General features: G+C 34.5%; 1 protein-coding gene across 3 annotated transcripts in view; it reads left to right on the top strand.

Moving 5' to 3' along the window:
- The window catches only part of LOC121408658 (ubiquitin carboxyl-terminal hydrolase 32-like), an 81,339-nt gene that overhangs the window by 31,732 nt on the left and 36,642 nt on the right, over nt 1-12,965 (top strand). For all 3 annotated transcript variants that reach the window (XM_041600197.1, XM_041600196.1, XM_041600195.1), the window contains exons 5-7: nt 862-1,027; nt 8,061-8,192; nt 10,422-10,529. In XM_041600197.1, the coding sequence (XP_041456131.1) occupies nt 862-1,027; nt 8,061-8,192; nt 10,422-10,529 (406 nt within the window). The remainder of the gene's footprint in view (nt 1-861; nt 1,028-8,060; nt 8,193-10,421; nt 10,530-12,965) is intronic.

Below are 12,965 nucleotides of genomic sequence, written 5' to 3'. Positions count from 1 at the left end.
TCACGTGAAACAATGATTAATTCCTGGCTGAACATGTGGAATTAGCATTGTTTATTACTATATGGTAGAGTCAACTTGGTCCTTATTGTCAAATCTGTAAAAAAAAATGAAATATTGTATAATTCAAACAATACAAAAACAAAAGAATTAATGAGTGATGGACATCATCAACTGACTCATTTGCATGACACTGAATTGTGAATAACTGTTTTGTGAAAAATAAACGAAACTTTAAAATGCCATAACTTTCTTATTATACATCCGATTTTGATGAAATTTTCAGCATTATGCTCACTGGATTTTTCTCTTTTCATTCAAATCAACTTTGGTTCTGGTGGACTTGTCCTTTAAGGAGCAGATGACATGGAACAATTTCACCCTATGTATACTGTAATCCTAAATGGTCCCAATAGGGATTTTTTGAGTTTCAATAATCAGAATACATTATTTATTTTAAAAACAAAATCAATTTTTGCATAATTACAAATTACCCAAATTTTTAGAAGTTGGGTTAGTTAACTGACAACTAACAAATTATTTTTGCTTTCTTGACTGTAATTTGAATTTAGTGGTTAGTTATTCGACCAATTCTTAGCTCATTCAAGTTGATACAATTTGCACCATGATGAATTTGGTGTTTTATGAACTTTGTAGTTATATGAAATGAATACAATAAATTGGTTTGATTTCAATTCAATTTTGTTTTCAAGTCAGCAAGTTGTGATAAATCATTAAAATCATTTTGTATCATTTTTTAACATTCAATATAATAGTTAAAAATGATTTCATGCTATAGATTTTGATTTTATAATTAAAGCTTTGTCCATATATTTTGCCTTTTTGATTTGTTTTATCCAATAGTCTGACCGTGTCTCTTACGAGCAATTTTGTACCTGGCTACTGAAGAATAGTGATGTTATGAAGCTGTCGGCATGGTTACTACAGGACAATAGCAAACAAGGTCTGCGTCTATCTGATGAGAGTGACACACCCACCTTTTACCAGACACTAGCTGGAGTGACGCATCGTAAGTTACATGCTGTTCCATCTCATTTTAATAATAGATTGATGTACATTTCTTACCAACATTCTATGATCAGGTTATAGAATTTCCTTAGCAGATTATTTTGAGCCTTTATTTTAATACCCTCAATTCAAAACCTGAGGCCATGATTGCTGCTCAAAATGGGATGTGGCAAAGATAGTCAATTACTTTATACAGTTTATATTTATTCTTCATGTATTAACACATGTAGTATATATGTATTGTTTGACTTCTGCATTTTTGTTTATGTTGGTCTTTTTGTGGGTTATTCATCTTTTGTGAATTGGTACATTTCTATTTTACTTTTAATTCATGTTTTGTTGTGAACATTATTTTCTTTAATAGATACTTAAATGAAAAGAAATAAATATTGCAAAAGGGTGGGGGTCAATTGAAATTTAGTAAAATACTAAAAAACATCAAAATTTGAATGTACATCTTGATTGCTTTCAAGGAATTCTGGTAATTTGAATTACAGTAAAATTATACTCCTAACATTTATTTCCAATTCTTCTAATGTCAATTTGTCCAATTGCCAACTCATCTACAACCATTTGATCTATTATCAGTTATTCTTCATACCACATGGTCTACTTCATTTAGTCTAATGCCATTCCATGTAATAACCAGTTGATCCAATAGCCATTTAGTCCATATACCATTTGGTAAAGTGTTAATTGTGCAATATGAATGAAAAGAAAATGGGTATTTGACCAATTGGTTTATCAGATGAAATAGACAAAATGGTGATTAGACAAAGTGATGATTAGAGTTAGACCAAATGGTAATTGGACCAAATGGTTACTGTACCAAATGGTTGTTAGACGAAATGTTGAAGGACGGAATGGCATTAGACTAAATGAAGGTAGACCATGTGGTGAGTTGACAAGTTGGCAGTGGACGAATTGGCAATTTACCTACTTGGGGCCTGTATATTATCACCTACACAACAAAAGCAGATGTCAAAATAATAATTCCTATAAATAAAAGGAACATCTTTACTAGGATATATTCAAATGTGGTGAAACATTCACTTTCAGTTTTACCAATACTAGATGTACTGTATGTACATTGTACCTGTACCTGTGATGTATGTTAACAACCTATCCAACTACATACATGTACATCCATGGGTGTATAAAGTGCTCTGAATGTTTGTATTTGAAAAGAGCAAGTGAATTGAAATCCTGTATATAACTGAATTATGTTGGTTTTGTTATGAATACCTAGTCTATCCCAGCAGTGTGTTGTCTCAACCAATAAGATTTAATCCAGGGGTGGAAAATGGAAAGAGACGTTACCATGGTTACAATCATGTGCATCAAGTGGGGGGTCATCATTGTCTGTCTCGGAGGCTCAATTATACCAAGGAGTTACCAGCACTCCTTGATTATACAATGCTGTTCTAAAAACAGTTGCACTGAATTGATTGGATTTTTTTTTTCGGTCGGGTTAATTACCTTACTTTGCCAAAAACATTGTTTTGCAAAATCTTGTTATAAAATGAAAATCATGAATGAATTATTTTGATCCTGTCCACGGCCTTGGGTTTATTGATATGAATTATATTGGAGTATATTCCAGTCTTTAAAAAAGGTGAAATGATCATCAATTGTATCTTTTTCCCCAACTGTTAATTGATTCTTTGTTAGAATTGAAATTGAACCTAGTTGAGGATAATACATGTATGTCACTCGCCCTTTGCATATTGGATCCTGGTTTGGTGTGGATTTGTTCACTATGCGGTCATTCAATTGTAATTTTGTATAAAAATTTGTCTGCAGTACATACACCTCTACCACTGCAGTCACTTTTAATAGCGATGGCTGTGTGTATATTGACTCTGTCCATGAAATTGGATTTATCATGAGTGTGTTTGAACAATGAAACTCGTTTCTGGTGATGGCGTTAGCTTTGTCAATGACAAATTAATTATGTGTTACCAGGAATAGTAGTGCAATCATTTTATTTATCATGCATACATGTAGGTATGTGCTTGTATATGGACTTTGTTATAAATTCATTCATTGCAATTGTACAAGCCTCGCCTCATTAAACCGATTGTAATACAGTGTAGGACAAAGCATTTTTGTAGCTTTATGGGATCAGCTTTTGTTCCTGAAACTGGCAACAGTCCCGTGCAACAGTAATATTTAGGTCTATCTTTTATCCTTCATTGCTGTTAGTGTATTTTTTTATATTTTTTTAATTTTTGCTTAAATTGAATCTAGTGGATTTTAATAATTAACAGTGTAGTTCAAAATTTAGAAAGTTTAGCATTTCCTGTTTAGTCACATGTAATTGTAAAACTTCGAATTTTTATTCATGTATATTTACTATTGACTGCAGTAGAATAACACTTTGTACAAAGTTGCATGAGGGGGGTTCAAGAGTGTATGACTACATACAAATAGCTTTATACATGTGGTCAGTATCAATGGGTCCAGAATTAGATGGAGCTCAAATTAATTTGTTTATAATTATCATTTTTTGGGGGGAAGGGGGTGGCTTTGTTTTTTTGCTGTTTAAGGCATGGTCACACCGCCCGAGCGTTGTTGGAGCGGTCGTGGAGCGGTAGGGAGAGGGGGTCGAATTTTGCTCACAAAATTGGGGAAAAAATCAAAAACAAAAATTGAAAAAATAAAAACAATCGAAATCGAAACTATGGAAATCCATTAGTGTCATAATTTTTTTAATGAAAAATTTGCACAACGTCATTTTTATGCAAGAGGAGCGCAGTGAATTTTCAAGAAAACAATAAATGCATGAATATACATCTAATAGCTAGAAAATATTTTGAACAAACATGCATAATAGATGTTGACGTTGCTGGCCGTCCATAGTTGCGATTGATCGGATCAATCCTAACTCTTTGTAAGACGGCCCCAGATCTAAATTTACACTTCCTTTAGGCTCATATCTACAATTAAATGTAGATGTATTCAACTAATCAAATTTACCGATCACTTTGGGATTGCGTGAAGGGTAGGGTCAGTTTCTTGGTTAAAGGTCAAGTCCACCCCAGAAAAATGTTGATTTGAATCAATAGAGCAAAATCAGACAAGCACAATGCTGAAAATTTCATCAAAATCGGATGTAAAATAAGAAAGTTATGACATTTCAAAGTTTCGCTTATTTTTAACAAAATAGTTAAATGAACGAGCCAGCTACATCCAAATGAGAGAGTCGATGATGTCACTCACTCACTATTTCTTTTGTTTTTTTATTGTTTGAATTATACAATATTTCAATTTTTACGAATTTGACGATTAGGACCTCCTTGCCTGAAGCACAAAATGTTAAAATAATGGAATTCCATGTGTTCAGGGAGGAATGAAACTTCATTTCACATGACAATGACGAGAAAATCAAAATATTTCATATTTCATATAATAAATTACAAAAGAAATAGTGAGTGATGTCATCAACTCTCTCATTTGGATGTAACTGGCTCGTTCATAAACTATTTTGTTGAAAATAAGCGAAACTTTAAAATGCCATAACTTTCTTATTTTACATCCGATTTTGATGAAATTTTCAGTGTTATGCTTGTTGATTTTTTCTCTTTTTATTCAAATCAAGTTTTTGTTGGGGTGGACTTGTCCTTTAAAGTACTATTTTATGTAGGTATGACACCATAACTTGACACTGTATGTAAATTGTATGTACATACATGTAGACTACAGAAATTTGATTTGATTTTATTTCAGCATTTTTCCAATAGAAATTATTAACAAACATAGTGTACAACATAAAAAAGTTGTGATACTGTACACTTCCTTTTAAAACAATAAATACAAATAATAAGTCATATGCAAAAATGTATATAGGTACTATTAGTTTGCAATATTATATGTTGTACTTTGTTGAGTAGACAAAAAAAAATGCTGGAGACCTCTACTGCCCTTTTTACACAGGATTTTCTTAACCCCGGACTATCGCTAACCCCGTACTATCCTTAACCCCGTACTATTTTTTTTTCCTTTTCACACATGCCAAATTGTTATTGCTAACCCCGGATAAGGAATGCTTGCTTTTTACACACGAAACTCGCTAACCCCGGACTAGTGGTTTTTGTCGATCATTCGTAGTACAAGTGAATTGCCATTTAGCCCCACCTATAGTACGGGGTTAAGCTTAGCCCACTTTCGTTTTACACATGCGATCTTAACCCCATACTATTGCTCTTAGCACCGCAATTGGTGGGATAACCCTGCTTTTTTGCAGGGCCAAATAATCCCGTACTATAGGTGGGGTTAGCCCACTTTGCAAAAACGCTGTGTAAAACGAAAGTGGGCTAAGCTTAACCCCGTACTATAGGTGGGGCTAAATTGCCATTTAGCCCCACCAATAGTACGGGGTTAAGGAAATTTTAGCCTGTCTAAAAAGGGTATTAAACTACCATACACAGTGCTTGACTAGGGTAGTCGCCTATTATGAGAAGACTGCATATAGATATATTGGCTGTTATTTCCATTTTTCAATCTTATTAATCTCATTTTCAAAAGTTCGAACAAACCTCCTTATTTTTGGTGCATTTCTGCAGTGACATTTAGAAAATTGCATGCCATAGCCAAGAACTATAGATCTGTTGTTTGGGATTGATAGAGCACACAGTATGCAGATTATTCATCAGATGCAGTACCTGTCCAGTTTGTCTGTAGTATTGTCAAAGAGTTTGAACAAACCTCTCAATCACATGTCCTGAGGTGTCAAAAATGGCTGCCACAAATGTAAAGTCAATGAGCTGTACTGTTTTGAAGGTGGGAACCACTCTGGAAATTTACTAGAGCAGAACTGATGTCGCTGGGATGGTGGAATATCTTGGGGGGGGGACATCTTGGGGTGGGATATCTTGGGGGATCAGTGGTCAGTTAGTGCATCGCAATGTGGCAATTGGCTAGTAGATATCATTATTGCATGCTTATTTTGAACAATAGATTGATTGCAATTTATAGCAAATGTTCTATCTCATCTCACATGGTTTCATATTTAAATAAAATAAAATGGCACTATCATACTTGAAAACAATGAGATAAAGGGCTCTTATGTGGAAATGGTACTAATGCCCGGGGGGGGGGGCACTTCCATTGACGAGTGGATTCCATGCACAACCATGGGGTCTTGAAAAGCACTGTAAACATGTATTTTCCATATGATGCACCACGCCGTACACCGGGGTACCGTAGTACCCCGGGTACGGCGTTGTGCAGCGCCATCTCGTGTTTTAATAGTGTACAGTTACATTGTTGTCATGGTGATCACGGTCGTACGATCGGTGCGACAATCATGACAATGAATGGAGACAATGATCACAACGCCTATTTCCTTTCTTTGATACAATCTAATGCCAATAATAGTAAACAAATTATGTTATACTTAAGAATTTAAGTATACTTTTCGACAGCTAGTTACACAAAAGATTAGCTTATAGTCCCAAAACTCGCCCTGGTACACGCAGTGGGGGTGGTGTAGGCTTATTACTCGTCCATCAAAGACATAAGATCAATAACGACAACTACATGTATACCCAGTTGTTGTGTATCCGGACGGGCTGTGTGTCCGGACGATCAATTTTAGAATGTCATTTGGAAAAAATTACAAGCGAAGTTTCATCAATTATTAGTTCAAAATGTTAGGAAATATTATAAAGAACAAAATAGATAATGATTACAAGTAATGAATTTATATTTTTAGTGTAATCCACAGACAAAAAAGAATGCTTCAAAAAGATAAAGTGTCCGGACACCCGACCCCCCAGGCCCATCCTATCATTATTGAACAGTGAAGATTAGAAAAGAACATGAAAATTAGAATAAAGTTATCATTTGCATGCATTAATTGTTACATAAGATCACTAAAAAGAAAAAAAAATCTGTACAAAACATTAAAATATACTTGTACACATTTTTTGGTAACCCAGGGTACAGCGCAAAAAATAAAATAAATAATTCAACAAAATGGGGGATTATTATTTGGTACCCCAGGGTACCAAATACTGCATTTTCCATATTCTGAAAATGAACCCCTAAACAAGTACAGCAATATTTTATTATGTCCGTCGGTAGTCGGTTTTACCTTTACACACCATTTGGTTTAGTACGGCCCCACCTTCCACACCTAGCGCAAATCGAACTCTAAACTCGTGGTGTTGGGGCATAAAAGGACATCCTTTATCAAACATTTTAATTTTGTTTTATCATCTCTGCAAATTTGACCCTACACACGTAGCTTTCCTAGCGAAATAGATACCTTTTTTCATCATTTTTGTGTTTTTGACACCCTTATCACGTTACGTACGTAACGTGCCCTATCTTGAAAAAGACATCCTTTTTTACGTGTTTTTTAGGTCGCGCATGGTATCCACTCGTCAATGTAAGTGGCCCCCCCCCCCTGGGTACTAATGTAGGAAGGAAATCTTTTTTCTGGAATTTAAACTCAAAGACCCGTATTCCAAACTTCGGTTTAATTTAAACTGTGGTCTAAAGTTTATCTATGGATAGCCGATTGTGTCATCATATTTTTAAGTACAAGCTCAATTCGTAAACTGATTTTACAGCCAAATCATCCATATTTAGCTGGGAATACTTCTCTTCATTATAAAAGCCTGATGAAAGAGCCAACTAAAGATAGGAAGCACAGTTTTTGAAAATTATGTCTTCCCATCATTTAAACACAGAGTTAGACCATGGCCTATAAAGTTAAACCAATCTTCAGAATAATGGCTAAAAGTGATGGGGGATTCTAGTCCCCGTTGACCCCTCCCTCCTTCTCTCATACATGTAGAGGGTATTGTACAATTTGGTCAGAAAATAAGAAAGTAATAGTGTGATACAAAATTTTCTTTTATTTTTTTCTTATTGTTTCCCTTATATTTATTCTCATTTTCTTAATCTTACATGTATGGAACCTTGACGCTGCAAAATTATGAAGATATTCCCATAGAAAGACTTGTTACATTATAGATATTTTTTCTATACAATCTTTTCATTGCTTCTCTTTTTTTCAAATTCAGTGGAAGAGGCAGATATAATTGAACTAGAAAAGAAATATTGGGTACTACAAGCACAATCAAAGTCAGGAAGACTGGATCTTGATACCTTCACCCCGCTGATTGCACCACCCATGCCTGCAGAACTTGTGGAAGGTAAGTCGCTGGAAAATGATCACCAGTCTTTATATACATGTTTGTGTTTTAGGCCGTGTTTATGCTTCCACTTTCCAGGCCAGAATCAGCGTTTCCAAACGTGATTAGTCCAAAACACGGTTGCGTCCATGCTTACTTTCACTTAAACGCTGTTTCAAAATGCCGATCGTAAACTCCCAAAAATGTGCGTTTGTAAACGTCGTTTGACCAGAATCAGGCTTTCTGGGGAAGTATAAACAGAACCACGATCGTAAGCGTGTTTAAATGACGTCATTTGGTACATGCTTCCGGTGAGATGAAAATCCGCGGGCAAATACAGTCGCATTGCCCCATGTTATCTCCATGTAATAAAAAAACTTTCGAAAAATTAAAGGCTCGCCCAATTTGACCTCGCTTTTCTGCGAAGCCAGCTGGAGATCATGATTTCGCCTCTGAAAATTTAAGCATAAACAGCACTCCCAGAACCACATTTACGATCAGCGTTTTGAATCGACGTTTGAAAACGCTGATTCTGTCCTCGCAATGGAAGAATAAACACACCCTCAGAAGCTCATTGATTACACTGACTTCAGCATGATTGTAATTTTCAATGAAACAACCCAAAACAATAATGATGATTATCAAAATAGAATATAGTTGATGTCAACAATGTACTCTCATTACATACACTATACTTCATAGGATTAGCTGATTGATATTGGTGTGTGTTATCTTGAGTTTGTAAAAGATTTTTATTAAGAGTTTTACATATCAGCTCATGATGCATTGAAATGTTGGAACAAATATTAAAATGCATGCTCCAAATAAAAAACAGATTTTTACAATTCCTAGTCACATATATGTATCACGTCAATTTATGCAAAAGTGTAATAGCACTACAGGTATAAACAATACAACACATACATGTGCATGTATGTTCATTAGGTTTTGTAATTCAAATAAGATGGCCGGTATTAAACACAGAACAAGTTGATTACCCTGAAACTAGGCTCATGGCTCTACTTCAGAAACCTCCTCATTACTGATTTATTTTCCCAGTAATGAGATTTTTATCCAGACTTGTTAGTATGACAGTCATTGTGCCTCAAGTAATCGTGCCTTTGAGTTCATCATAATTGGATTTATGGTGAAATGAAATGGGATTGATAAAATATAAATGAGCATTGTTCATTGAAGATTTAGCTTTACTGGTATATGCATATACATGTATAAACAAGAAAGATTAAAATTGAGGCGATGGTAATTCTTTTTATGCTGTGGAATGTTGGGTCATCTTTATTTTATGTTCTCTCTCTTATCTTGAATGTTCATGCATAGTATTGCGTAATATACATAATAAACCCCAAAACAAGAACACGAAATAGAAATCAAATAATATATACATTTTTTTTTCAATTATTGCACCACAGTGCACCATGGGACAGGATTCTACTATTGAATATATTATTTGATTATTAAATTAGATTTGGGTGTATGCATTGTAGATTTCAAAGTGGGTTCTGACTTGACTATATATATTCTAATTCATATGACATGTTTGGATAGAATGTTTACAATTAGTTGCCCATTGATGATTGGCACTACTTCACTTTTATTTTCAAATTAGAATTAGCTTTAATAAGCCCTCATTGACCTTCACTGTGACTTATCAAGTGGGAATTTCCCTAAAAACAACATTTGTACTTGTGGAAAAACGACACATTTAATGTTATTCAGTCTATTTCAGTCTTAGATCCGGTTCAACCAATCTAGTTTTGTTTTATTTCCTTCCCATCTTCTTCTTCTTCTTTTGTTGTTAAATGCTTCTTTTTGATATTCTCCTTTATTGTTCTCATTCTGCATCGCAATCTTCATCTTCTTTTTATCAAATATTCTCTCTGCTCCTTCTTATCCTTTCTCCCCATCTCTTCATTTTCCTTCTTTTGATAGATAGAAAGTGACTTCCAGTAAACCACAAATCTACCCCCTCCCCCCTTTTTTTTACATCGGATATTGATGAAAATTTCAGTGTTACACTCGTTTTATTTTTCTCTATTGAATCATATTCACTTTTGATCAGGTGGAATTGCCCTTATTTTCAATCACATTTATACTTTGCTCCCAAATACTTTCTGTAGGCTTTAAGGCTCACAACCAACTTCAAGGCTCTCCATGATAGAACATTTATTTTTTTTTACTTGTCAGGCAAGTGATAATCACAATGTATTGTAACTATCATTGTATTTTCAGGTGTATTTAATGCTTTTGATGAGAATCAAGACAATCACATTGACTTGAAGGAAATGGCGTGTGGACTGTCGGCATGCTGCAGAGGACCACTTGCAGAGAGACAAAAATGTAAGTACAACTTCTTGTTCAGAATATATCTAAGGGTGTGTTCAATGTCGGTTTCAAAATTTAAACGGCAACATGAAAAGTGATTGAAAATGGGGTTAAAAAATGCATATATAATGAGAAATAAAGGGTTTGTTCAATGTCCATTATTCCCGGTCGTTAAAATAAACGTCTTTAAAATCACGATTCGAAGGAAAATTTAAAAACGACGAAAAATTATGTGTTTGTTAATGCGATCAGCTCAAATTTACGACCGTGAGCATCCCAAATGTGACATTGAACACAATTGCATTTTGAAACTTCTTTAAATTTGATCTTGCAGTGAAAGCCTACACAAATAGGTGCCAGAACTGACCTTTCTTGTGATGGGCCAAACTGAACACTAAAGCTGCGCTAACGAAAGCCAGAATTTAAAGACGATCAACATATAAACGGCTGTATATTTTTGACACTGAACGGTGCACCGCTGATCGTGTTTGTGTTCCGTGTTTTGGAATTGAGTTTTCAATCATGATTCATGTTGCTGTTTAAATTTGAAAGTCAACATGGAACACACCCTAATGATGTTATCTCACTGAGCCATGAATGCTTGTGACTGTCACTGTTGTGATGTTTGGATTCTCCAACTTTACTGATGTGTGTTGCAATCTCATATGAATGTTTGTTAGTGACATCAGAAGCTATATGCAATCTGGTTTGTGATGGACAATAATATGTTTTCAAATGTTTGACACATGCTTTCTTTGTTGGTTGAGTTACATGTAAGAGCTATACTGTAGGTACATTGTAGCTGATGGATTGTATATCGTACATTGTAGCTGATGGATTGTATATCGTCTTATTGAAATGTTGGAGCTTCACATGTACATGTGCCTTTTGCAGAACATCAAAATGCAATTTACAAAAAAAATCAAGCATTCAAATTCTGTAGGTTTGTAGTTTCCATAAAAAGGATGGTCCGGGCTGACAGTATTTATATCTTAATAAATAGAGTAAAATACATGCAGCAAAATGCTGAAAATTTGATAAAAATCGGATAGCAAATAACGAAGTTATTGAATTTTAAAGATGTGCATTATTCCGGTGAAACAGTTCTAGGCATGTCTTTATGAATATTCATTAGGTGGGCTGACGATGTCACATCATTTTTGTCACATATTTTTTGTCAAATGACCACCACTCCTTGTAGTAATGTAATGTATTTGTGGAATTATGGTAGCCATTTATTAGCACTTAATACATGTATCTCTGATTAGACAAGAGCGCTGGCTCCATTGCCCCGAAAACATACATGGTGCGCTATCCTTGACTTGGTCTTCTCATGATAAGTCTTAACCTGGACTTTTATGTTTAAAGGTCAAGTCCACCCCAGAAAAATGTTGATTTGAATAAATAGAGAAAAATCAAACTATCATAACACTGAAAATTTCATCAAAATCAGATGTAAAATAAGAAAGTTATGACACTTCAAAAGTTTGCTAATTTTTCACAAAAAAAGTGATATGCGCAACTCAAATGAGCAAGTCAATGATGTCCCCACTCACTATTTCTTTTGTTTCTTTTTGTTTGAATTATACAATATTTCATTTTTTACAGATTTGACAATAAGGACCAACTTGACTGAACCATATAGTTTTAAACAATGCTAATTTCACATGTTTACGGAGAAATTAATTCTTGTTTTACTTGACAATGAGGAGAAAATAGAATATTCCGTTTTTCATAATAGTGAGTGGATGACATCATTAGTCTCCTCATTTGCATAACCACCAGGATGTGCATATAACTGTTTTGTGAAATTAAGCAAAAGTTTAGAATATCATAACTTATTTTACATCCAATTTTGATGAAATTTTCAGTGTTGTGCTTGTTTGGTTTTTCTCTTTTTATTCAAATCAATTTTTGTTGGGACAGACTTGTCCTTTAACCCTGCAATTGCTCCAATAACCCTGCTCTTTTGCTGGGCCAAATAATCCTGAACGAAAGTTGGAGTTAGCCGACTTTACAAAAATGTTGTGAGAAAAGAAAATGAGCTAATCCTAGGCTAACTCCTATAGGGGGAGCTTACTCGCTATTTAGCTCCACCGGTTGTACAGGGTTAAGGACATTTTTTCCTGCACAAGAGAGAAGGTGTTCTAAGTATCAAAAAACAAAACAAAACATTTGTATGCGATTATAAACATTCTTTCAGATATATGGGATGACCTTTGAATCAACGTCTAATTTTGTATACATTGGCAATTGGGCATGTAATGACCATTAATCATTGCAGTTATTATAAATAATTACCCATTTACTATTAAAATAAAGTTCCCCATCAGAATTCATGGTTTGGAGTTGATATATTTACATGTAGGTTGAGGTAATGGACATTGTTTGGTTTCGCAACAAAAAGTACTTGACTACACAGGATGATGATGAATCTTCATTTCATGGCCT

This window comes from Lytechinus variegatus, chromosome 2 (genome assembly GCF_018143015.1).
Source record: "Lytechinus variegatus isolate NC3 chromosome 2, Lvar_3.0, whole genome shotgun sequence".
Classification (NCBI taxonomy): Eukaryota; Metazoa; Echinodermata; class Echinoidea; order Temnopleuroida; family Toxopneustidae; genus Lytechinus; species Lytechinus variegatus.
Note: the sequence above shows the minus strand (reverse complement) of the source record. Positions and strands in the feature narration are given on the sequence as shown.